The 26187-nt window shown below is 38.7% G+C and overlaps 1 protein-coding gene across 21 annotated transcripts; it reads right to left on the reverse strand.

Annotated features, from left to right (window-relative positions):
* Positions 1-1373: 1373 nt before the first annotated feature.
* On the reverse strand, positions 1374-24423 carry ZNF596 (zinc finger protein 596). 21 transcript variants are annotated; one of them, XM_070499748.1, is made up of 10 exons: positions 24367-24389; positions 21490-21575; positions 12023-12170; positions 11289-11402; positions 9885-10098; positions 7451-7533; positions 5704-5830; positions 4696-4791; positions 4074-4156; positions 1374-3648 (listed from the first exon to the last, which is right to left on the reverse strand). In XM_070499748.1, exons 6-10 carry the CDS (start codon positions 7460-7462, stop codon positions 2401-2403), a joined length of 1566 nt encoding a protein of 521 aa, XP_070355849.1. In that variant the 5' UTR covers positions 7463-7533; positions 9885-10098; positions 11289-11402; positions 12023-12170; positions 21490-21575; positions 24367-24389; the 3' UTR covers positions 1374-2400. The 21 variants fall into 21 exon arrangements, with proteins under 21 accessions (XP_070355849.1, XP_070355848.1, XP_070355850.1 ...); XM_070499747.1 differs by lacking the exon at positions 12023-12170 and having other exon boundaries at positions 24367-24408; XM_070499749.1 differs by lacking the exon at positions 12023-12170 and having other exon boundaries at positions 9825-10098; positions 24367-24405.
* Between the last annotated feature and the right edge of the window lie 1764 nt (positions 24424-26187).

Here is a 26187-nt window from a genome sequence, read left to right on the forward strand (position 1 = left end):
CTGCATATGGGTGTTTGATACAAAAGCAACACCAAAAATTAAATTAGGAAAGTGGAGATAATTAAACCAGTTTCCCATGAGGATGCATCAAGGTTTTAATGTAATTACAAGCTGTCAATTGTGGAGAATTTTTCCTATATGAATAGTCAGTAGTATTTTCAAAGTTCTGGTTTAAATATTTTATATGTTAAAATAAGAGATGAATCATTCTTTGGTTTAAAATATCTCAGGGTAAAATATTCTCATTTCTTCCATGACTGAGTAGCTTTCATTGGACCGACCAACCAATATCAACAATAAAATCTTAATAAAATACATAACTGTTTAAAGGCACTGGAGTGCAGCCTGTTCTGACAGAACTTGAGATACAATCTGTGAGAAACAGGAAGCCCAACAATGTGAGTACCACGTCCATACTGGTTTTTCTCCTGAAGCATTTGAAAATTAACACCATGGGAGGATAGTCCCAGAAAAAATAGATAGCCTTTCTGGACTGAGGAGAAATAAGCTGGAAATTTGTTCAAGCAAAATATTGGGATTTCTGCTTCCAGGTAACATGTGTAAGTAGAGCCAAGACAGGAAATAGAAAATAAAGATTCACTTTAAAAGTGTATTGTTTTAAACTTAGAGAGTTGTGGAACTAGAGAGGACTACAAGAACTAAGATTCCAGAAAGGGAGAGTCCTTGTTAGGAGAGGTGAGATCATCTGATTTCCACAGCTGGGGAAACTGCTTCCAAAATCTGAAAATAACAGGCAAAAAGACACTACTCAGGAATAAAAACAAGCAGATGAACATATGGACATGTGGACTGGGGTGGGCTTATTGAAATATAGAGAACCTCCAATACCAGGCTGCTTTTCCCCATAGGTTATTAGGTGGGGACAGAACGAGAAAGTCAGTGTAATACCTTCTCAGTTTACGGTACTTTGGAAGATGCCTGTAATAAATTCAGAAGAATGACCTGAAAGGAATGAAGGTCAGACTGACTGAAATCAAGGCTGCAACCCAGCCTGAGTGTCTTTCAATTCCTAGTGGAAAAAGTGATGTCTTCACTCTATCTACCTAAGAGAGAGAACAGTCAACCTCTCTGGGTAAAACCACCTCAACCTCAGTCTCTTCCTTTTTCTTAGACAATGTCTAACAAAAATTGAAAAAAAAAACAACAGATCTTTACAAAGAAGCTGGAAAGGAGATAGAAAAATAAAGAAAAAAGACACATGATGAATAAACCCACATATATCTTTAGACTGGAGTTAGGAGAAAAGGAATTTATAGTAATTATTATATTACATAAAATAGAGGAAATGAAAAGAAACATGAAGAGATGGAGAAATTCAATACTGCTGGGTTTGGGAAACTATGGTCTGTGGGTGATGTTAACAGATGAGTTTAATAGACTTTTGTAGAAAACAAAATTAGTCCGTTTGAAGACATATCAATAATATAAATTCAAACAAAAGCACAGAAATAAAGTGGGAAGGGTATTGCATATTCCCTCAGAAAAACATGGGCTGTTAATTATATGCATCTATTTTCTCAGTTTTGACACTTGTGAAACAGGGACATCAGTCACGTTCAACTGAGTACCAAGGACCAAGCCTCTTGTTATCCTGGCAGAGGAGAAGCTCCACTTTTTTTCTCCTTGCCTTCTGCATTTGTGTGTGAGAAGGGCTGGGACTCAAGGGTCTCATTCCCAGTTGGTGATGTGTGGATTCGTGGCTATTGTGACAGGGGAAGATGGGCAAGAACAGATTCTCTTGGCTTCCTTCTGCTCTCCTGGCTTTGCCTGTCACTAGGAGGGGCAGTACTTTGTCATTTCATAAATTAGTGTAAATGTGTTAGGCATTCTGAAAATGATACTCCAAATATCTTCGATATTCTTCATGTCCTAGTTTGTTCTTGTTGCACAAAGCCCTTTGGCAACAAAATTCTATCATCCTAGTAACAAATTTTTTTGACTTATTTCTTGTTTCAGCAGTTACTTGACACCGAATTTTCTTGTGTATGCCAAGAGTGGTGCTAAATGGAGAGTGCACAGTGATTAAAAATCTAGATTTTCTTTCCTGTGCAGTTTACTTACTTATTTAGAAGACAAATTATAAATGAAGGTATTTCTATATTGATTACATACATAGCATTTCTCTGACATGTGATTTCTCCATTTTGTTTCAGAGCTGTGGATGAAGATTCTTCCACATTCATTCATTTACAGTTAGTTCTCCCAGGTCATATACTGTCTCCCACGTCAGTCCACTGTCTAAAGGTTTTGTCATATAGATGACATACCTATGAATTCTCTCCACTTTGAATTAACTTCAGCTGAGTGAAGTAACAAGGATTAATAAAGGATCTTCTACACTGATTACAAACATAGTGTTTCATCAATGTGTGTGAATCCTCAAGAGTGTTTATAGTTTGAAGCTACGGGTAGTGACTCTTGCATATTTATTACCTTAACAGTGTGTGTTCTCTCATGTTGTCTAAGGTTAAAATATTTACTGAAGGCTTTCCCACACAGACAACATTTATATGGTTTCTCTCCAGTGTGAATTCTCTTATGCAGTCTAAAGTTATAACTTCTATTGAAGGCTTTACCACATATATTGCATTCATATGGTTTTTCACCAGTGTGAGTTCTCTCATGTCGTCTAAGGACAGAAGAGTGATTGAAGGCTTTCCCACACAGGTGACATTCATATGGTTTCTCTCCAGTGTGAGTTCTCTTATGTCGTTTAAGGACAGAAGAATCAGTGAAGGCTTTCCAACACAGATGACATTCATATGGTTTCTCTCCAGTGTGAGTTCTCTCATGTCGTCTAAGAACAGAAGATTCAGTGAAAGCTTTTCCACATAGATGACATTCATATGGTTTCTCTCCAGTGTGAGTTCTCTCGTGTTTTTTAAGGTGAGAACAATGAGTGAAGGCCTTCCCACATAGATGACATTCATATGGTTTCTCTCCATTGTGAGTTCTCTCATGTTGTCTAAGATAAGACGTTTTACTGAATGTCTTCCCACATAGATGACATTCATATGGTTTCTCTCCAAAGTGAGTTCTCTCATGTTTGTTAAGGTCAGAACAGTGAGTGAAGGTTTTCCCACAGAGATGACATTCATGTGGTTTCTCTCTGGTGTGAATTATCTCGTGTCTCCTCAGGTTATAACTTTTACTGAAGGCTTTCCCGCACAGATGACATCCATATGATTTCTCTCCAGTGTGAATTCTCTCATGTTTTCTAAGGTCAGAACAATGAGTGAAGGCTTTTCCACATAGATGACATCCGTGTGGTTTCACTCCAGTGTGAATCATCTCATGTCGTCTGAGGTTAGAACTTTTACTGAAGGCTTTCCCACATACATGACATTCAAATGTCTTCTCTTCAGTTTGAGGATTATTGTGTTGTCTAAGGGCAGAGCCTTGAATAAAAGCATTCTCATGCTGATGACATTCATATGATTTACTTCTAGTGTGAATTTGCTTAAGTTGATTAAACGATGACAAGTAACTGATGGCTTTTCCAAATTCTTGGCTGATATAGGGTTTCTTTCCCATTGGAGGCATCACACATTGAGTCAACGTTAAAATTTCAGTAAAATTTTCTCCCAAATCACTACATTCAAAAGAATCCTCTTGAGTGTGAGAACTCTGGTTTTTCAAAGGAAATAAGAGACTGTTAAAGGTTTGGTCACACTTATTCATTCCTGCATTAATTTCTCTACATACAAATTCTAGAGTAATCATTCAGTGACAGACTCCAGTTAAAATTATTCCTCTATTAGTTACATAAACATGAGGTACTACTCTCCTGCAAGCATAGAGATTTTCTCTTTTGTAACATCTCAAATTAACACATTATTATGTTTCAAAAATTAGGCATATAAGCCATGATTATGTAATTGTCTGTTTATAAGACTTCAGGTTAATTTCTTCCCTAACACCCAACTAAGCTTTCTGCTTTGAGAACTCTTGATCTCACATTTAATTACAGTCAGGTAATTGTGCCAAATTCCTAACTCTTTCAATTCCCAGGTCTTCATTTGGAAGAACATGTTCACGCCCATGAAGCTTACCATTGCACTGATTAAGGATGTGTCCTTCTTGCAGATATGTTGCATGCATATCACTTCTTGTTTTTTAAGATCACCTTCCCAGTCTGAAATGATTAGAGAAAAATAAATTGGTAGAGTGGCATTGGGGGGATTAACATATTGAAGAAACCCAATGTCCATTTGAGTATGTTTAAAATACTGACAGATAGATGGGAATATCAAGTAGAGGAATACTCAAAGGAGAAGAAACACATTACAGGACATCAACAATTGACATTTTCAGTTCTGAAATAGGAGAAAAATAAAATAAGGATGGCACATTGAGGAGGAAAAGAGGGAAAATCTTCATAGAATAGATCCATGAAAAGGGCCATTTTGTGAATGTTTAACTCCAGTAAGTACATGAGTATCACCTTCCCTAAAGCCAAAGACAATGATAGAAAGACACTTGCATAGGAATTGATATCTAATGTATATCTAATAAGGTATAATGACAACATCTGAAGAATTTTCCCCCTATGACATTGTCTACATTTAAAGAAATATCACTAAACTTAGATATCTTCATTTGATCATTCTTAGGGCCTACTCACTTACTGGCCAGGCTCCTCCTCCTACTGAAGTACAGCTTCTTGGAGCTCACCTGGACTCTGGTCTTGCAGAAAACATATCCCTTCTCTTGAAAGCTGCTCTCCTTGCTCCAAATGGGAAACAACATCTGATTTGTAGAACTGATTGCCTGTTTGTAGGAAAAAGATAAGTGGATTTTGAGTTCCATGCTCATAACAGTGCATGATCATCAATACCAGACCAACTAATGAGGAAGAATAAGATAACCTTTGAAGGTCGGCCCATGGAAGGGTATGTTGAAAACATGGATAGTCCTTTACCAGCAAAAGGATACCTCTTGAACTTGTTTCCAAAGACATTAAGGACCTATCATTGCTGACGCTCATGCCCAAGTTCAAAGACAGACTGCAGAATCTTCAATATTTTCATTCAGTGAGAAAATAAAAGTTTTCACAGTGTTTGAATATTATATCCAAAAAGAATCAAGTAAATACAAATGCCACCATAAAAAGCTAGGTTTTATGTGGTAAACAATAGGTCTGTTATTTTTATTTTTTATTTGCTGAAGAAGATTAGCCCTGAGCTAACATCTGTGCCAATCTTCCTCCACTTTATATGTGGGTTGCCACCAAAGCATAGCTGACAAGTGGTATAGGTCTGTGCCCGGGATCCAAATGCATGAATCTGGGCTGCCAAAGCAGAGTGTGCCGAACTTAACCACTATGCCACAGGCTGGCTCCAATATGTCTGTTATTTTTAATACTGTGGTCTAATCTAACCATAGTGTCTGCAGGAAAATAATTATTTAAAAAAATCAATACATTTACTTACTCATTCAAAAATAATGAGATCCCACCACTGTTTGAGTGTTGAAGATTGAGTAGCATGAAAGATATGAAATCGCGTCAGGAAGATTACATTCTAGTGCAATGACAAACTAAATATACATAAAAAGTAAAGGAAATTGCTGTAAGGTAGTTATGAAAGAATCAAGGCAGAGTCTGGAGGAATGGGAAAGCTTTTTTACATACTTGTTGAATGAATAAATACATACATACATGATAAATAGTAAGAGACTCACCAATTGAGACCAGATGACTGATGTTCTCCAGCATCACATCTCTGAATAGTTTTCTCTGGGATGTGTCCAGCAGAGCCCACTCTTCTTGCGTGAAGGCTACAGCTACATCCTCGAAGGTCACTGATTCCTAAAATATTATAGACATTGTTTCAGACAGGACCATCTCTGACAATCTGCAGGGCAGGATGGTACAGGCGACAGTAGCAAGGAAGTGGTAGATAAGTATACAGGAAGCTCAACAACATTTTGGGTCCAGTCACATCATTCTCAGTGCTGACCTGGACATCTGACTTTCATATATACCCACAGAGATATACACTCTAAAGACATAAAACTTCATTACATAGAGAGAATACATGAAGTGTGATATAACATAACTTGGAGATTTCCCAATAAATTTGTAACTGTGACTTCCAGATCATGACCATAAAACTTTTACTTGAAAATTTTAACTAAGACATTTTTCTCCACTAATTTCAAGTAAATCTATAGACTCATCACAAGAGAGGCAGTACCCATGATCTGCCACTTTTTAATCATGACTATGGTTAGATTATTCCCCCTTATGATCTCAGTTTCCACATCAATGAAATGGTTTACTGACCCTGTTATGAATTCTGAAAGATCCAATGAGCTAATGTGTAAAGGGCTAAGTATCTAGCAAAACTTTCTTAAATGCAACTTCTAGGTTTATTATCCAATAAATGGCAGAGAATATTGAAACAATGTCCAGAATTCTGCACAAGTGAATTCATACAGCACTTGGGACAAGGAGGTTCACTATAAAGTATAAGGATAAATGGTTTAGCAACAGAAGCCAGAGGCTCTGAGACTTCTGTCCTGAAGGACAGTATTATTTTGACAGGAAGGCCTCTCTGAGGCCTCCTTTTCTCAATTTTTCTGGGACTTCCAACTATCAGTTATCATTGTCCCTTTTGTTCCTTCATCTCTCTCTCTTCAAGCATAGCTAAAGCCACTTGATTGTTCTGTCCCCTGGAATTCATAAAAAATTTTCACAGGACCTTAAGTTTTACTCTACCTCCTATACTCCTTCTCCTGAATCACAGCCAAAATTAAGGAAACAATACTTCCTTTACATTGTTTCTGTTATCAAACTCGAACAAAAGGAAAATTACAGAGAGAGAGAATTCTTGATTTGGGACATGGGTAATAATGAGAATTTCAGTTTTCTTTTTTATAAGTTTTCAAAGAGCACAAACATATTGTCTCAAAACTCTAAGAAATCTAAAATTGGAAAAAATGAATGAATGACTCCTCATTGACTTCTCCATTCCTTCTTCTTTACACTCATCAGTACTCCCCCAGCACCTGTGATACTGGATTAACTGAGCTCACCTGTGGAAATATCTGCCTCCCTACTCATCTTTATCACCTGCATTCACCTCAATCCTAAACCCATTACAGTCAATACAATGGTTAATGAGTGAATTTTTTTTGCCAACTAGGCCATGGACTGGATAAGAAAAAGAAAACTTTCTCTTCTCATCTTGAACACACAGCATTAATAGACGCTGCAATATCTTAGTCTAATGTTGGGAAGGAGATTACCACTTGATGAGTCCTTGACCCAACATGACCATTCCAGAGTTCTGAGGAAACTTAACTGAAGCTCAGATCCTTGAAAAATCTGGTGAATGAATGCAGAATATGACCACCTGTAGGACAAACAGCCCATATACTGGCAATAGAGATGCAATTTCAGTAGAAAGAGTAATTCCCTACGCACTTGTGATTCCATTGTCACTAGCTCAGCTGCCAAATGTCTTCTGGGTTTTCACTCACACACAGTCCAAGCAACAGGAGGTAAAGCTGAGGAAGGAGAAAGAAGCCATGAGTCTAGTTGTTGACAATGTCCAGACCCACTTGTGATGAAGCCCCATTCCTTCACGTGGAAGTATCCCCCAGCCCAACCCACAGAAACATGCAGTGGGCTCTAAGAGAAATAGGGGAAGAGTTCTCTATCAGAGCCAAAATTAAGAAGGCTATGACTATTGTTGCTAGTAAAGAAAACACCTTCAATTTAGAGAGAAGAATGTGAAAACCAGTGAGTTCTGTATGCTAATTAACCCACAGTGTTCAGAAGTGTTCAACTGCCTCCTCATTCCAAAACAGGAATCCCTGACTCATGCTACATGTGTTTCCATCTCCAGTAACCAGTGTGGAATTCCTCAGCTTTAATTAATCTTGGGTTGTGCACTAGCAGTTTCTCCCATTCCATCCCAGCCCTCTGGTGCCTTAATCCATTCCTGCTCCTTCCTGCCCCTGGCCCCCTGGGCACACTTATCCTGAATCATTCTGTCTCTTCCAAGTGGGGTTTCCAGCAATATCACTCCATCAACACTGACTTTTAGATTTGTTCTGCATTGATTTGGTTATGAACCAAGAGAATTAAGAACATATTTTATGACAGGGTTAATCAATTCTGTGACTTATTCCATTTGGAGGAATTGATGGCACCCATCTTGCAAATTTAGTCCTTAAAATCTCCTGCATCAGAAAATAGCAGGAGTATATGGTTACAGTACTAGTATCATGTCCAACAATCCTCATAGGGCACTAGGCTCAGAAATGACAGAATTAAGGGATTTTAGAAGAAAACTTAGTTCCTCCATCCGATATTTTAGGAAAGTGGTAGCTGAAATTCTGCCCTTTATCAATCATCATTAGCTGCGGCTTCCCTGAATTTCATTATTGCATTGTGTGTGTGTCTCTGAAAGCATTTATAAAGTGAAAACCCTCCCATAAAACATCAAAAATAATTAGGTATATTACGTGGACAAATGATGATAATGAGTGATAAAGAGAAGGAGGCTTAACTCACCCATTGATAACTGACATCAAGAAAAGAAAGCAACAGTTTTACTAAATGTGACTCTGTGCTTGGAGATTTAGATACATTTGCTTACTTATGCCTCAAAATAACTCTATTGATTATGGTTCACTTATTAGTTTAATAAATAACATGATCAGAGATTCAGAAAACTTAAGTAATGGCACAAAATTACATGTATATAAGCATATACGTACATATAAGCACATGCTAGAAAGTGACACAGGTATAATTTCCATTTTCCTCTGCCTGCCTCCTAAGCTCAAATTCTTTAAGGGTTACACACCACATCTAGTTTTTACCTGGAATAGAAATTCTAATAAACAGAAGCCATACCCTGTTTTTACAACCTATTCTCTTTCATGCTTTTCCACAAAATTACTCCCCATGCCCATGTTCTCTACCACCCAGGAACCACTGCATTACCCCAATTCCTGAACAGCAGCCTTCAACCCCCCTCATTTTTGCTGCCCTGTTTAATTCAGTTACTCATTTCAATAGATATTTACCAAGACAAACATTATTTTATGTCCTTCTGATTACTTACCATATCTGCTGATCAAGACCCCAATAAAAGGTGACTTTAAATATCTCCCTGTTCTGTGATTGCATCTGACTGCACAGGACTAGGATATTGACCGTCCTCTAAACCTGGAGTCACAACTCAGTGACTGGCACTAAAATATATCTGGCAACCCCACTATATGTCTTGTTAACTAATCAATCTTCCATGCTCCATAAATATTTCAAACGTTCTCCATGCCTTTGAACTCATACATTCTTACTTCTCCCTTCACTTTCAAAAGATGAGATGTTTCCTACTAAAGTAGATGAATTATATAACTTGACAAACTACCCCAGTCTAACATCATAAAATGTACAAATATTCCTGCATTTACATCTTTTAATTACTCCTTTTCTCCTGTAAAACTGAGGACTCATCTCTACTCACGGCTAAGCCCAATGTCTCCAAGTGAACTACTTCCTCTTGTTTTGTCGAGAACTTTATATTATTGATTAAAAACTATATCCTTTGCTAGCAACCTCTCCTCTCATCAGAGTGCATCCTTTCATCATTTAAACTCATTAAATCTCTTCAATCTTGAAACTAAAACCTCCTCCGAACTCACTTCCTCTTCAATTTCTTCTCTCTTGCTCCCAACTTTACAATCGTACTAAAACCTGAAGGTGCAGTTGCTGTATCCTAACGTCCCACTCAACATGATGTGATCACCAATGATACCTGCACAAATAAATCCAACGTGTGTACCTCAGGCTTTAACTGGGAACAAAAGAGTAAGTGCAACACGACCTCTTCTGGAAAACGTACTTTTTCCTACATTCTTCTGAGATCTCAGTCTACTGTTGTCTTCAAATTAATCTTGTTATTCCAACTCCTTATCACTTGTCAGAAGTTTCTCAAATAACATTGTTGGAACATCTCAAGACTCCATCCCACTCCAGCCTTCCTCACTTCCGTACACTGGTGTGCCTCAGCATGCTCACACATCCATTCAGTTGCTTTAATTCTTCCATTATTGTTTCTAAATTGAAATTGACAAAATTCATGTCTGAATTTCGTTTCTGAGCTCTCATCTCTATTTGCAAACTAACATGCACTTGAAATGAAATATATCTCAGGACATTACCTCTCACTCCCCCCAATACTACTCTTTAGTCTCTAATCTTTTTAATGCCTCCATCAGACATCCAAGAGTTGACATTGTTTGCTCTCTCAGAACATCATAAACACAATTTAGCATTGCTGTCACTTCTACACTGTTCACTGTTGCCATCCCTAATTTCCACCCAAATCCAAACACAATTTCCCACCCCATACTTATTTCCTTCAATCTTGGTTTAAATGTCAATTCCTCAGAGATCCCTTCATTGAACTCCTGCCAAAGTTAATGTTTCCCTTCACAAAAATGTATTTACAACACAAAGGAGGTCTACCTCTCCTGTTGAAAATGATCTCCAGTGCTCACGAGAACCTAAACAGGTGGAAAACCCAGTGAAGCCAAATACTTATTGAGGACACTGACACAACATTCCAGAGTTCCAAGCTTTTTTGTCTCTGTAGAAAATGCATCATTTTGATGGTAAGCTCTTTTAATGCAGCTGATAACCTCACCAGTGTCTTAATCCAAAGGACAAATCTGATTAATGTGGGTTCCAATCAAGATAAATATGTCAAGAAATGGCTCCTTAAGGAAATATTTTCCTTCTCATTAGGTAAATCAAATAGATGAAATTAAGAACAACAAATTATATCCTTTAATTCTGCACTTTGTCTAAAAGTCTACAAAGCAACCTTCACACCTTTTTCCAGAGACTTGACTGTTTTACGGATTTTGGTTGTTCTGGTCAGTACTGGAGAGAATCTGCAGCAAGAGAACCTATCCTAGTCTTGATTTGTAACAGGATTTGTAATCTATGAACATATTCTCAGGCTGTGGGCATCAGTGTGACTCCATTAAATATTTGTGCACAATAAATTTATATTCAAGAAAAATATTTTTCAGGATTCCAGAAGGTGCAGTTTTACCACCAAGCAAGAGAAAGTGCATCCATTGTAGGTCTCTTCAAGTCAGATTTAGCTGATATCCTAAGAACTGCAAAACTCTACATTCTTCAAAGTGTTACATAGTTCTAAAATAAATGATCAATTTCAGTATTTACTATAAATAGCAATTTTTTTCCTGTGGTAGAATACACATAACATAAAACTTACTATCTTAACCATCTCGAAGTGTACAGGTCAGACGTATTAACTACATTCAGAATGTTGTGCAGCCATCACCAACATCCATCTCCAGAACTCTTTTCATCTTGTAAAACTGAAACTCTGGGGAGAGTAACATCATCATGGTGGAGTGAGCTGTTCCTTTAGTCTCTCCCCGCTAAGACATAACCAAAAGGACATTCATTAACCCACAGAGGACAGCCACACAGCGCAAGAGGACGTCTGAGAGAGCCACGCAGCCATAAGGTCTGAAGGTGGGGGTCCTGGATTCCCAGGAAGCAGTGGAAGGAAATGAGCAGATCTCCTCCCCCTTCCCAGCAGCAGTGATCTAGGGTGAGGGACCTCACACAGCAGCTGGCATGCAACTCTGAGAGGACATGGGGAAACAGGAAGGCCTCTGCGGGAAGGCTTTCACTTTCAGAGTTGCGCCCCAGCCCGCAGGACTGCTCCACACTGAGGCAGCTCAGCCACCACATGGATGCCCCCAGCAAGCCAAGCAGCCCAGGCAGGCCACCAGTGAGTGCAGAGCAGGCTCACATGTGCAAAGGCATCCCTCCCCTCCCACCTGGCACACTAGCTTGGGTGGTTTGTCAGGGCAGTGGATCTGCACCAGAGGGCCACTGCCTGTGTGTGGGACCCGCTAAGCAGCAGCCGCCAGCAGGCAAACACAGATGAGCCATACTGGCACAACCTCCAGTGGGTGTGGCAGATTCAAAACTCACAGCTTCTGCTGCACCTCCCAGTGGTGGCAGGTGGAATCTGTGACCAAATGCTAACACTATGTGCCCACAAAGGTCCACTTCATCAAACACCATGAAGAAATACATTACACTTCAGATCACAAGGAAAGTGACAGGATAGAAACCAACCCTGAAGTCACAAAAATTTACAATCTAAATGACAAAGAATTCAAAATAGTTATAAAGAAACTCAACAAGTTACAAGAAAACTCAGAAAGACAGTTCAATGAACTCAGAATAAAATTAATGAGCAGTAGAAATTCTTCACAAAAAAAGATTGAAACTCTAAAAAAGAAACAAAACCCAAACACAAACACCAGAGATGAAGATCACAATGAATGAAATAAAAAGCAATCTAGAAATCTTAAAAACCAGAGCTGACATTATGGAGAACAGAATTAGTAATTCACAGGACAGAAACATAGAAATGCTTCAGGGGGAGAGGGAGAGAGAACTAAGACTAAAAAAAAAAATTAAGAAATTTTCTGACAAATATCTGACCCAACCAGAAAACGCAATATAAGGATTATAGGTATTCCAGAGGGAGAAAGGAACAGAGAACTGGTTCAAAGAAATAATAGCTGAGAACTTCATAAATCTGGGGAAGTAATGGAAATTACAAGTAAACAAAGCTAACAGAACTCCCATTTTTACATTGATACAAAAAGACCTTCTTCAAGACATATATTAGTAAAACTACAAAAGTCAATGACAAAGAAGAACTATTAAGAGCAGCAATGCCAAAGAGAATAATCTACAAAGGAACCCCTATCAGGCTTTCAGTGGATTTCTCAGAAGAAATGTTACAGGCTAGGAGAGAGCAGAATGATATATTCAAAAGGCTGAAGGATTAAAACTTTCAGCCAAGAATACTCTATCCAGTGAAATTATCCTTCAGATATGATGGAGAAATAAAAACTTTCCCAGATAAACAAAAGCTGAGGGAGTTCATCACCACAAGACCCCCCAATACAAGAAATTATCAAGAATGCTCTCAGAGGCTGGCCCAGTGGCATAGTGGTTGAGTTCACACACTCCGCTTTTGTGGCCCAGGGTTCATGGGTTTGGATCCCAGTCACAGACCTCATTGTGCCATGGTGTGGTGACATCCTACATACAAAATAGAAGAAGATTGTCACAGATCTTAGCTTGGTGATAAAATCTTCCTCAAGCAAAAGGAGGAAGATTGGCAACAGATGTTAGCTCAGGACCAATAACCCTCACCAAAAAAGAAAAAAACGAAAAAAAAGAATGCCCCCATATCTGAAACAAAAAGGGAAAGGTTCATAAAGCCTTGAGCAAGGAGATAAATAGACAAAATCAGAAAATTGCATCTCTCTATCAGAAGAGGTTAGCAAACATTTAATTATAACATTAAAGATAAAGGGAAGGAAAGCACCAAAACTAACTATAAACATTTTATTTTAATCACAAACTCACAACACAAAATGGAGTAATTTGTGACAACAATAACTTAGACAGGGAAGAGGAAATAGATGGAACATGCTTAGGCTACTGGAGATAACAAGCTATCAGAAAATGGACTATCTCATCTATGAAATCTTTTATACAAACCTCATGGTAACCACTAAACAAAAAATCAGAGCAGAACCACAGATGATAAAGAGAAAAGCATCATAGAATATCACCAAACTGAAATGGCAATAAAAAATACACAAGAAGAGAAACAATGGAAATATAGAACAATCGGAAAACAAGAGATAAAATGGCAGCATTAAGCTCTCATACATCCATAATCACTCTAAATTTAAATGGATCGAATTCTCCAATCAAAAGACACACAGTGCCTGGATGGATTCAAAAACAAGACCCAGCAGGCTGCCTCCGGGAAACACATCTCAGCTCTAAAGACAAACAGAGGCTCAGAGTGAAAGGATGTAAGACGATACTCCAAGCAAATGGCAAGCAAAAGAAAGCAGGTGTTGCCATACTTATATCAGACAAAGCATATTTCAAGATAAAAAAGACAAATGAGAGACAAAGAGGGGCAGTATATAATGATAAAAGGGACATTCCACCAAGAGGACATAACACTTATGACTATATATGCACCTAACACAGGGGTACCAAAGAACATAAAGTAACTATTAACAGACCTAAAGGGAGAAATTAACAGCGACACAATAATAGTAGGGGACCTCAAACACCCTACTTACATCAATGGATAGATCATCCAGACAGAAAGTCAACAATAATGAAAAACTAGACCAGATAGTCATAATAGATAGAACAAATATATGGAACATACCATTCCCAAACAGCAGAATATACATTCTTCTCAAGTGCACATGGAACATTCTCAAAGATAGATCATATGCTGGGAAACAAGGCAAGCCTCAATAAATTTAAAAAGACTGAAATCATATCAAGCATCTTTTCCGACCATAGTGCTATAAAATTACAAATCAACTTCAAGAAAAAAGCTGGGAAACTCACAAATATGTGGAGACTAAACAACATACTACTGAACAATGATTGGATCAATGAAGAAATAAAAAGACTTCTGGAGATAAACGAAAATGAAAACACATCATAACAACTGTCATGGGATGCAGCAAAAGCACTTCTAAGAGGAAAATTCATAGCAATACAGGCCCACCTCAGCAATCAGGAAAAATCCCAAGTAGGTAATTGTAAACCACACCTAAGAGAACTAGAAAAACAAGGACAAACAAAGCCAAAGTCAGCAGAAAGAGGGAAAGAATAAAAATTAGAGCAGAAATAAGAGAAATAGAAACCAGAAAAACAGTACAAAGGATCAATGAAACTAAGAGCTGGTTCTCTGAGAAGATAAAATTGAGAAGCCTTTAGCCAGACTAAGAAAAAAAGAGAGAAGATGAAAATCAATAAAATTAGAAATGAAAGAGAAGAAATTACAATGGATACCACAGAAGTACAAAAGAATTATAAGAGAATACTACGGAAAACTATATGCCAACAAATTGGATAACCTAGAAGAAATGGATAAATTCTTAGACTCATACAACCTCCCAAAATTGAAACAAGAAATAGAAAATCTGAATAGACCAAACACAAGCAAAGAGACTGAAACAAGTAACCAAAAACCTCCCAGAAAACAAAAGTCCAGGACCAGATGGCTTCTCAGGAGAATTCTACAAAACATTCAAAGAAGATTTAATACCTATCCTTCTCAAATTATTCCACAAAAGTGAAAAATATAGAACACCTCCTAACTCATTCTATGAGGCCAACATTACCCTGATCCCAAAACCAGACAAGGACAACACAAAGAAGGAAAATTACAAGCCAACATCACTCAGGAACATAGATGCAAAAATCCTAAACTATTTTTTGGCAAACCATATACAGCAATACATTAAAAGGATCATACACCATGATCAAATGGGATTTATAGCAGGGACACAGGGATGGTTCAACATCCATAAATCAACCAATGTGATATACCACATTAACAAAATGAGGAATAAAAATCACATGATCATCTCAATAGATGCAGAGAAAGCATTTGACAAGATCCAACATCCAGTATGATAAAAACTCTCAATAAAATGGGTATAAAAGGAAAGTACCTCAACCTAATAAAGGCCATTTATGACAAACCCATAGCCAACATCATACTCAACGGTGAAAAACTGAGAGCCATCCCTCTGAGAACAGGAACAAGACAAGCATGCCCACTCTTGCCTCTCTTACTCAACACAGTACTGGAGGTTTTGGCAAGAGCATTTAGGCAAGAAAAAGAAACGAAAGGTAACTAAATTGGAAAGGAAGAAGTAAAACTCTCGCTGTTTGCAGATGACATGATTCTATATATAGAAAACCCTAAAGAATCCATCAGAAAACTATTACAAATAATCATCAGCTGCAGCAAAGTTGCAGGGTACAAAACCTACTTACAAAAATCAGTCGCATTTTGATCTAGCAGAAAGAGAACTCAAGAATACAATCCCATTTACAATAGCAACAAAAAGAATAAAATATCTAAGAATACATTTAACCAAGGAGGTGAAAGATCTATACAGTGAAAACTGTAAGACATTACTGAAAGAAACTGAAAATGACATAAAGAAATGGAAAGATATTTCTTGCACATGGATGGGAAGAATAAGCATAGTTAAAACATCCACACTACCCAAAGCAATCTAGAGACTCACTGCAATCCCAATCAGAATCCCAATGACATTCTTCATGGAAATAGAGCAAAGCATCCTAAAATTTATATGGAACTTAACTAAAGACCCCAAATAGCAAAGGCAATCCTAAGAAGAGAGAACAAAGCTGGAGGCATCACAATCACAATTGACTTTGCAATATTCTACAAGGCTATATTAATCAAAAGAGCAAGATACTGTCACAAAAACAGGCACACAGATCAATGGAACAGAAGTGAAAGCCCAGAAATAAAACCACACGTCTACGGACAACAAATTTCCCACAAAGGAGCCATGAACATACACTGGAGAAAGGAAAATCTCTTCAATACATGGTGTTGGGAAAACTGGACAGCCACTTTAAAAGAATGAAAGTAGAGCATTATCTTACACTATATACAAAAATTAACTCAAAATGGATTAAAGACTTGAAGGTGAGGCTTGAAACCATAAAACTCCTAGAAGAAAATATAGGCAGTACACTCTTTGACATTGGTCTTAGCAGCATCTTTTCAAATACCGTGTCTACTCGGGCATGGGAAAAACAGAAAAAATAAACAAATGGGACTACATCAGACTAAAGAGCTTCTGCAAGGAAAGGAAACTATGAACAAAATGAAAAAGACAACCTACCAACTGTGAAAAAGTATTTGAAAATCATATATCCAACAAGGGGTTAATCTCCAAAATATATAAAGAACAACAAAAAAACAACCCGACCCAAAAATGGGCAGAGGATATGAACAGACATTTTTCCAAAGAAGATATACAGGTGGCCAATAGGCACATGAAAAGATTTTCAACATCACTAATCATTAGGGAAATGCAAATCAAAACTACAATGAGATATCACCTTACACCTGTTAGAATGGCTACAATTACCAAGACAAAAAATAACAAATGTTGCAGAGGACGTGGAGAAAAGGGAACCTTCACAGACTGTTGGTGGGAATGCAAACTGGTGCAGTCACTATGGAAAACAGGATGGATAATTTTCAAAAGATTAAATTTTTTAAAAAAATTTTAATTAAAATTAAAAACCATACAATCCTGCTGTCCCACTACTGGGTATTTATCCAAAGAACTTGAAAGCAACAATTCAAAGAGATTTATGCTCCCCTATGTTCCTTGCAGCATTATTTACAATAGCCAAGATGTGGAAGCAACCCAAATGCTCATAAACTGATGAATGGATAAAGAACATGTGGTATATATATACAACGGAATATTACTCAGCCATAAAAAAAGACAAAATTGTGCCATTTGCCTGAACATGGATGACCCTTGAGGGTATTAAGTGAAATAAGCCAGACTGAGAAAGACAAACACTGCATGATTTCACTCATATGTGGAAGATAAACACATGGACAAAGAGAACAGATTAGTGGTTACCACAGGGGAAGGGGGTTGTTGGGAAGACAAAAGGATTAATGGGGCACATATATATGGTGGCAGATAAAAATTAGACTATTGGTGGTAGGCACAATGCAGTCTATACAGAATACTGATAAATAATGTACACCTGAAATTTCACAATGTTATAAACCATTATGACTCCAATAAATTTTTTTAGAAAAACAAAAAAATCACTGAAACTCTGTAGCCATTAAACAACTCCCCATTCCTCCCTTCCCCAATCCCCTGGCAAGCAACATTCTACTTTCTCTCTCTAAATTGGATATTTTTTAAACTGACGTTAAAAGGAAATGAAACATTCAAAAATCTTAAGACATTTCTTTATAGAAGGATATATTATTTCTGAAGAAAAATCAAGCAATATATTTTCATTTCAGGTGTAGGCATTTGATCCCATAAGGAATACTTTGTCATTTTCTTTTTTAAAGTTATACTTTTCTGACAGTAAAAAAAGGTTTAGAATGTATTATTTTTGTAGTAAACTACATCAACAATTGGATTTTCACATATCTCTGTGAAGTTCTATGTCTTTTCAGCCTATTTGCTGCAACACTCTTCAGGCAAGTGATGATCTTTTGCCATAAATGAACATATATTTCAGGTCAAGTCTGTATCAGGGAGTGGAACTATACTGATGAGTAAAGCAGAGAGAGATCATCTGCCCTTGTGGAGTAAAAAGTCTACTTTAGAAGACTACTTAAATCATGACAAGAGTGCTGTGTATGTATACTAAAGTATTTCTTTTGTGGAGGTGGGAAAGCTCTCTTCAAATGCATGCATAATTTATCTGATACCTTAAAACTTCAGCTGGCTAAAGTCTTAGAAAGCTTTGCAGAAGCTTTCTAAGGAAATAAGTTCAGAGTTTTTTTTCTCAGACAAGGGAACACGTATAATATCATGAACACATCACAGAATATGCTGTGCCCCAGCAAGTGAGAACACATTGGAAGGGAGCTGAGTGATGGGATGAACTGGATGGGATGGCAGGCAAGTAGATTTCAGGGCCCAAAGGTCATTATAATCGGATTGGTCCTTCTTCTAAAGCTAGTGGGAATCCACGAGAGAATTGAAAGCAAGAAAGTGATAGAAACAGATTCATGTTTATAAATGAGCCTTTTGCTGAAGGTTGGAATGAAGGAATTAAGAAAGGTTTGATGAATTTTAAGAATTAGATGATTTTTTTTGGCATAGGGTGTTGGTAATGAAACTGTGATGGGAGAGGTGGAAGGATATGAGAGGAAAAGAAAAGTATAAACAAAACAATTTTTTAAAATTTCTCAGATGTTATTGAGCACTGATTAAGAGTTAGACTTAGTGCTAAGGACTGGGCATACAGTTAAGAAAAAAACATTATATTTCCTCTCCTTAATTCACTTAAAATCTAATAAGCAAATAACTATTAATTTACAATACGTGTTACTATATAAACCTAAAGACATGTTAACAGAGAACGAAACTTTATGTTTGGCTGGTCAAGGTGTAAAGAAGGCCTGTCTGATGTCTAATTTATTTAATGATTATCATAAAGAAACAGAAGCAGGAAGTATTGTAGAAATCAGTGCTAGGTAATAGCGGTTGAGAGAAAGAAGAGGTAAGAAAGTTCCAATAGTGGAAACAGTATTTCCTGATTAGTTGAATACACTGATAGTTAATTGCACCCAGTTGTGCTGGAGGAGATGGAGAGGTTTGCACCAAGAACTGCTCCAAGTTACAAGCCTCTGGGTGAGAGTTAAGGCCAAAATTTTCAGTGACTTTAAAAACATTTACAAACCAAGAAAAAACAGGCATAAGTCTCTGGACTTTTCAAATTTTCACAAATAAAGCAGATATTAACAAAAGTTAAAAGAATAAGATTAAATAAATTGTTAAAGAATAAAATGAAAAAACAGATTTGACAGAAATCCATAAAAGTTTTGATGCTAAAATCAAGGAATTAAAAAGGATTCATGAAAAAAAATAACACTGGCAATTAAAACAGACCATGTATTCATTTAAAAGCAATAATTTAAAATGTAATAAAAATGGGAAGAATTCTATTCTCATTAATTTGTATATGTAGGATAAATGGATTAATTTCCAAGAAAATACAAATATTCACTCACAAGTAAGATCAATAATAACAATCTGATTAACCAATTTTAATATATGAACTATAGATCAGAGTCTATCTCTAAAACGGATTTGTGAGAGTTTGCTCAACATGTTGAAGCATTATGCAACACTGTCAAGTGGAGTGTACTGCAATAATGAAAGAATGATTCAATACTAGAAAACCTATTACTTTCACACAATAATTTAAAAAAATTAGATCACATCAGCAGACCTTTGGGAAAATATTTGATCTTAAAAAATAAATGTAAATCTTTAAAATTCATGTCAAATAGTGGTGAATTCTTGTTAATCAAGAAAATCTCAAGAAACATATTCAGTAGTAAACAAAGCAGTTCCACTGAAGGTCAGGCTGAGAAAAGGGGGCTGGCCAGGGCTGCTGCCATTCACTACTGCACAGGATGCCTGAGTCAGGACCAAGGAAAGAGAGGAAATATAAAAATGGAGTGAGAGCTAGAAGTGTAGTTATTCTCAGAAGATACGATTTCAAACTCAAAAAAATAGGAGGACCCATTTTAACTCTCATACCTAATAAGAATATTTTAAGAAGTGGACAAATCTATTCATAATATACTGATATCAATACTTCCTGTTCATCAATAATTTAAAAATGAAGCAAACACACAAAAATCACTCTCTACCTACAAGAGCAAAATATTATGAGTCCTTTTAAAATAAATTTGCAGACCCATGTAAAGACATTTTAAAACCTTTTAGGACATAAAAATGACATAAATAAAGCCTGCCAAGCCTAAATCTTAAGATTAGAGGACATGGTGACAGGAAAATCCCAGTGACTGCAGAAATTTGGTGCAACCCAAATTTAAGTCACATGCAGTACTTCACACAAAAAATGAGAACTATGCTAAAAGTCAGTTTTGTCTCAATTTTCATTTGGAGTGAGGATATAGCCAAAATAATTGTGAAAAGAAAAAAAATGGAGATAGGTCAAATTACTTGCGAATCTATGTTATTTGAAATTTTAAAATAATACAAATTAAATTTTAAAACAAAAATATTAAACAATATAACATTAGGACTGAATGAAAAATAATATTTTATAACATGAAACAGGTGACGCCTTCCAAAGGAAAACCAAAAAGCAAAGAACATGAAGGAAGGATTGTGGTTTCACCACATAAACATGAAAAGAACAAAGTGTGCCTGTGTGTGTATGCGTGTATGATTAAACTAGAACATATAAAATATTATCGAAGTACACATCAAAAATGAGTCAAGTAGGGGCCGGGCCAGTGAAGAGCAGTTAAGTTTGCACGTTCTGCTTCGGCGGCCCGTGGTTCACTGGTTCGGATCCCGGGTATGGATCTGCACACTGTTTGGCAAGGCATGCTGTGGCAGGCGCCCCACATATAAAGCTGAGGAAGGTGGGCACAGATGTTAGCTAAGAGCCACTCTTCCTCAGCAAAAAGGGGAGGATTGGCAGCAGATGTTAGCTCAGGGCTAATCTTCCTCAAAAAAAAAAGAGTCAAGTAGAAAAATTCATTTTACGTACATATGTCTATAAAGAATAAAATGTATTCCGTCTCAAAAAGTAATTAGTGAAATGCAAATAAAAACAAAGAATTGTCATCTTATTCAAATTTACAAATATATACACACACATAATGAAATCCTAGTTAAAGTAGGGGGAAACTCATGAGTTGTTGGCGGACGAGGACTTCTTGGCAGTTGTCGGGGGGGTATCTTGCCAGAATCTTTTACAATATGAAATACGCTATCCCTTGACTCAGCAATTAAATCCCAACTTACCCAAAATGGAGGAAACCTCAGATGTCTGCAGAGAAGTCGATTCTTTACCAATCCAGGAACACCAAGGTCTGCTTGGGATGGATGTGCTGTTAACAATTTTAAAGTCCTCCTACTGTTAGACATTTAGGTTGATTCCATTTTTAATCAATGATTACAGAACAAAACACACTCTGTCATGTGGATGAAATGCCACCTTAATTTGTCACAGCTATCAGTTTCTAACCTCACCCTTCTACTGCAAATCGTTAATAGTTTGAGGACAAAAACACAGATCCACTTTGTTAAGCTTCAAATGCATTATACAATCAGGTATAACCATCTTCCCCTTATTGATATTCTTCTCCAGTGTCTTTCAAGTATTCCCGACATTAACTCACTACTAACGTGTGCAGTGTCTTTAATCCTGGCCTGCAGAGAGCTGACAGTACATCGGGATCTGGTCCCTTTGCAATCCCTACTGGCAAACCTCACTGACACCACAGTGCCTAGTCCTTGTCTCTAACCAATGTCTGAGCATAAAGAACTTCTTAGGACGATTCCCCAGATCGAGCCACTTCACAAGTTCTCTGTCACTGGTTCACAGTGAGACAGAATTGGTCTGGAGATGGGAGAGGAGTGAGGGATGGCCACTGGTGAGTGAGGAAATGTGTTACACAGGATACTTAAGAGTCAGAGATTAGAAGGTCCTAAAAACAGCATTTCAGGAAGTAGAGGACAGATAATATGACTTTTTCCAGAGAAAGAGCCATTCCTGACTCCTCCTCTGAGTGTCTCTCTCAGGCAAGATTAGTCTTGAGAAGGCACTGCTGAGTGTTGAGAATGCGCCATTCAGGTGTTTGAATAACTTATCACCTCCCTTTGCCAGAATCACACACGTGGGGAGGAATTCAACATGTGGAAAAGATGGTTCTCTGCTGTCTACTGAACCATCGGGAGCAGGGACAATAAAGTCCTGCACAGAGATCAACAGATGAGTTTGTCTGCCCTTTGTTTCATAACACCCTTCCACCTTGGTGAAGCCCACATGTCATGTGGCAGCTACGGGTATGGGAGTCGATGTGACTTTCCCTTTCAATTCACAATCCTCGCAGCCTCTTCTAGTACCCGGCTGAGCACAAGAACAACAGGTGAGGATGGCAAGAGCTCACATTTTCTCCTATTCTGGAGCTTCCCTGGCTCTCTGCCATTCCTTAACACCCAAACTGCATTGCCCTTCCTCCGCCAAGCTGTCTTCCCAGAGCCAAGCACCACTTCCTCGTTGGAGATCTTCGGTCTGTGTTTAGTTTAAGAAGTCTTGGTCTTTTCCCTACCCAGCTGCCTTGTGAGACTGTGTGTGTATCCTGGGGCAGGCAGAGATGTGAACAGGGGAGGCCGGTAGAGAGTAACCATCACTAGCCTCACAGGCATGGGGTGGCCTGGACTGGATAGTGGAAAGGCTTACACCTCTCATCCCTGCCTCTAAAGATTCCAGACCATATTTCATTCTGAGCAAGAGCAACTTCTCTTTCATGGTTTTAATCATATTAACTGAAAGCATTTAATTTATCTTTTCCAGAACATCACATTAATACAACAAAAAATATAACATTAAGACGACCTAATTATCAGCACTGGAAAACACAAAAGGTCAGCTATGGAGACAGCTCTGGAGAATGTGTTCATCATGAACAGATGATATCTGTTAGAACAAAGTTCCAGGACAATTCAGCCCATCCTTCAACATTTGCCAAAAAGGACAATGGGAATCTGAAGAGATCACATGCTTAGTTGAAACTTTAGCTCATAGACTATTAAAAGATCAAGTAAGAGAAAAAAGGAAGCTGTTGAGTATTAGACTACCTGTTTAAACTTGGTTTTGACTGTTAAAACAAAAATCACCAACTTCCCTACCAACAGCACACTGAAATAGCGTAAAATTCCCCAGCAAGCACTAAAGAATACTTTCAGTATATAATAAAGACAAGAAAAGCTTTGAGGCCTCATAATCTGAATTTGACACAATAAATTTAAAAGCGAAAGTAATTTGGAAATTTAAAAAAGCACCTAATGCATTTGGAGTCTACCCGTCTATTGCCCCAACTGTGACTCTTGGTCAAAGTCCCCTCATCTATTCTACGCTTGTTCATCTCTTTTTGTCTATTTTCATGTATCCCAGTGCTTCTCGCCCAGTTCACTTTCTTTTCCACTTTTATTGCCTCTTACCAAGTCCACTGCACACACCACCTCCTATTCCCTATTTACCCTTTCTAAGCCCTCACTCTCCTTACTTCTTCGGTCTCCTCGTTCTGTCTTTTCTCCGCATCCCCCGCCACACCCCGACACCCGCAGGGACGGAACACAGCCGCCCTCGGGTCGCAAGAGCGCACTCTCCAGTGGGGCTGGAACGTGAACACACCCTGCGGGCGCCGCCGGCGGCTGGGATCGGGGCAGCAAACACAGGGTCGCAGGGCAGGGGCGGCCCCCCACCAGCCCGGGGCCTCCCGGAGGCGGTGACCGAAGGGGAGCCGCGGGGGCCGCAGGGCCCGCCGCAGGAGGACGGGATGGGGAGGGGCCTCAGGGGAGGGGCCTCGGGGGAGGGCTGGGTCTGCAAACTCCAGGGCCGGGGAGGGCGCAGCGTGCAGGGGCTGCCCTGAGGCCGAGCGGGGCGGCGGGGCCCTGACGCGGGGCGGGGGCGCAGCCGAGAGCCCGGAGGAGAAAGGCCGGCGGGCACGGCCTCCGGGCGACTGTAACCGGAAACGGACGCGGACCCGGCCGCGGCGGTCTCCCCGCGGGCGGGGCCCGTGACGTCCGCAGGGTCCCCGGGCCGGGCGTGCAGGACCGAGCGGGAAAGGGGACGCGACGTTCGGGTCTCAACTACAGAGACCGGAGCTCGCTTACCAGAGTGGGACCTCCGCTCGCGAAATCTGCTTCCGGGTCGGCAGGAAATTGCGCAAGCAAGCGGGTCCTTAGTCAGGGAGGGGCGGGGCTAGTGTGGGGAGGGGCCTAGGGAGGGCGAGAGCAGTGCTCGGGTGGGCCTCAGCCGGAGAGGCGGGGCCAGCGCGGGGCGGGGCCTGAGCCCCCGCCCAGCCCTGGGATGGACTCCTGGTCCGCCCTAGGCCTCCAGCTTCAAAGTTTGCGTCCGTTTGAGTCGCTTTGGGGTCCTGGAGCTGGGCTGCTTTCTCGTGCTTCAGCAAGCGTGATGCCTCCAACTTTGTTCTTTCTCAAGATTGCTTTGACTATGTGGGATCCTTTGTGGTTCCATAAAAATTTTATGATATGCTCAATGGGCAAAAACTGAGGGCCATCCGCCTGAGAACAGGAACCAGACAAGGATGCCCACCATCACCACTGTTGTTCAACATAGTACTGAAGGTTTTGGCCAGAGCACTTAGGCAAGAGAAAGGAATAAAAGGAATCCAAATAGACAGTGAAGAAGTGAAACTCTTGCTGTTTGCAGACGACATGATCTCATATATAGAAAACCCCCAAAAATCCATCGGAAAGCTAATAGAAATAATTAACAACTACAGTAAAGTTGCAGGGTACAGAATCAACTTACAAAAATCAGCTGCTTTTTTATACTCTAATAACGAACTTACAGAAAGAGAACTCATGAATACAATTGCATTCACAATCACAACTAAAAGAATAAAGTACCTAGGAATAAATTTAACCATGGAGGTAAAGGACTTATACAATGAAAACTATAAGACATTACTGAGAGAAATTGATAATGACGTAAAGAGTTGGAAAGAGATTCCTTGCTGATGGATTGGAAGAATAAACATAGTTAAAATGTCCATACTACTCAAAGCAATCTACAGATTTAGCACAATTCCTATCAGAATCCCAATGACATTCTTCCTGGAAATAGAGCAAATAATACTAAAATTCATATGGGGCAACCAAAGGCCCTGAATTGCTAAGGCAATCCTGAGAAAAAAGAACAAAGCTGGAGGTATCACAATCCCTAACTTCAAAATGTACTACAAAGCAATAGTGATCAAAATGGCATGGTACTGGTACAAAAACAGGCACACAGATCAGTGGAACAGAACTGAAAGCCCAGAAATAAAACCACACATCTACGGAGAGCTAATCTTTGACAAAGGTGCCAAGAACTTACAGTGGAAAAAAGGTAGTCTCTTCAATAAATGGTGCTGGGAAAACTGGACAGCCACCTGTAAAAGAATGAGAGTAGACCACTACCTCACACCATACACAAAAATAAACTCAAAATTGATCAAAGAGCTGAAGGTATGTCCTGAAACTATAGAACTCCTTTAAGATAATATCAGTAGTACACTCTTTCACATCGAACTAAAAGGGATCTTTTCAAATACCATGTCCTCTCAGACAAGGGAAACAAAAGAAAAAATAAACAAGTGGGAATTCATCAGACTAAAGAGCTTCTGCAAGGCAAAAGAAACTAGAATCAAAACAAAGGGACAACCCACCAATTGGGAGAAAATATTTGCAAATCATGTATCTGACAAGGGGTAATCTCCATAATATATAAGGAATTCAAAAAACTGAACAATAAAAAAACAAACAACCCAATCAAAAAATGTGCAAAGGAGATGAACAGACATTTTTCCAAAGAAGACATACAGATGGCCAATAAACACACGAAAGGATGTTCAACATCACTTATCATCAGGGAAATGCAAATCAAAACTACACTAAGATACCACCTTACGCCTGTTAAAATGGCTATAA

This window comes from Equus asinus, chromosome 27, assembly GCF_041296235.1.
Source record: "Equus asinus isolate D_3611 breed Donkey chromosome 27, EquAss-T2T_v2, whole genome shotgun sequence".
Classification (NCBI taxonomy): Eukaryota; Metazoa; Chordata; class Mammalia; order Perissodactyla; family Equidae; genus Equus; species Equus asinus.

What these genes read in the sequence shown, in the direction of transcription:
- ZNF596 (XM_044760508.2), bottom strand. An exon ending in TCTGCAAGACCAGAGTCCAG is followed by an intron (nt 4,157 to 4,695) that starts GTGAGCTCCAAG and finishes TAATCATTTCAG; the next exon opens with ACTGGGAAGGTGATCTTAAA. An exon ending in CATCCTTAATCAGTGCAATG is followed by an intron (nt 3,649 to 4,073) that starts GTAAGCTTCATG and finishes TTGAAAAACCAG; the next exon opens with AGTTCTCACACTCAAGAGGA.